Here is a 935-nt window from a genome sequence, read left to right as displayed (position 1 = left end):
CCAAATGAAAAGCAAGGACAATAGGATCAAGCTTATGAATGAGGTGCTGAACGGCATTAAAGTGCTTAAACTCTACGCATGGGAACTGGCGTTCAAAGACAAAGTGTCTGACATCCGAGAGAGTGAATTGCGTGTGCTTAAGAAGACTGCTTACCTTGGTGCTGTGTCCACCTTTACTTGGGTCTGCGCACCATTTTTGGTAGGTGGTGCCTTTGAATTCCAGTCCTGCATGGGCTTTTTCATGATTATGCCCACTGTTTTTGATGCTACCCTGTGTTTGTCTTGTCTCTTTCACAAAGGTTGCCCTCTCCACATTCGCAGTATATGTGTTAGTGGATGAACATAATATTCTGGATGCACAGAAGGCATTTGTTTCTCTGGCCTTGTTCAACATCCTGCGCTTCCCTCTTAATATGTTGCCCATGGTCATCAGCAGCATGGTGCAGGTACTACTCTCTTTCTCTCTCTCTCTTTCTTTAAAAAAAACCCGTTGAATGTGAACCTTGTAATACCTTGTAATATGGTATAAGTTGTCAAATCTTAAATGTTTTTGGACCACTTGTGATCAGATCAAAAGGTTAACATGGAAATCCAGGAACTTGTCATCTGATTTTGATTTTTATTATGACTGTGAAATGTATTGCTTCCTTCAGGCCAGTGTGTCTATGAAGCGCCTGCGTGTGTTTCTGTCCCATGAGGAGTTGGATGAAGACAATGTGGAGCGGCCAGCCATCAGTTCATGTGAGTCCAGTGATTCACAAGCAGTTCAAATCTGCAATAAAAAAAATGTGCCATATTCTGTGGCATGTATTTTTTAGTATGCTGTGCATGTTTGACTCCCAAAGCACTGTAGTCCCCAAACAGTTTCCACAGACAGACATAAAACAGCTTTGTATGAGAGAGTAGCAGCTGTTCAGTAGATCTGTGGGTTTAAA

At 42.1% G+C, this 935-nt stretch overlaps 1 protein-coding gene across 1 annotated transcript; it reads left to right on the top strand.

The window, feature by feature from the left end:
- Nucleotides 1–4: 4 nt before the first annotated feature.
- LOC107577361 (multidrug resistance-associated protein 1-like) lies at nt 5–741 on the top strand (the record flags this gene model as incomplete). The annotated part of the gene is made up of 3 exons (XM_016263444.1): nt 5–199; nt 300–446; nt 654–741. Coding segments are annotated over exons 1-3 (430 nt in total), but the record flags the coding sequence as incomplete, so codon positions are not given.
- Between the last annotated feature and the right edge of the window lie 194 nt (nt 742–935).

Source organism: Sinocyclocheilus grahami, unplaced genomic scaffold (genome assembly GCF_001515645.1).
Source record: "Sinocyclocheilus grahami isolate Dianchi unplaced genomic scaffold, SAMN03320097.WGS_v1.1 scaffold5843.1, whole genome shotgun sequence".
NCBI lineage: Eukaryota > Metazoa > Chordata > Actinopteri > Cypriniformes > Cyprinidae > Sinocyclocheilus > Sinocyclocheilus grahami.
The sequence above is the reverse complement of the archived record's forward strand: the minus strand, read 5'-3'. Positions and strand labels throughout refer to the sequence as shown.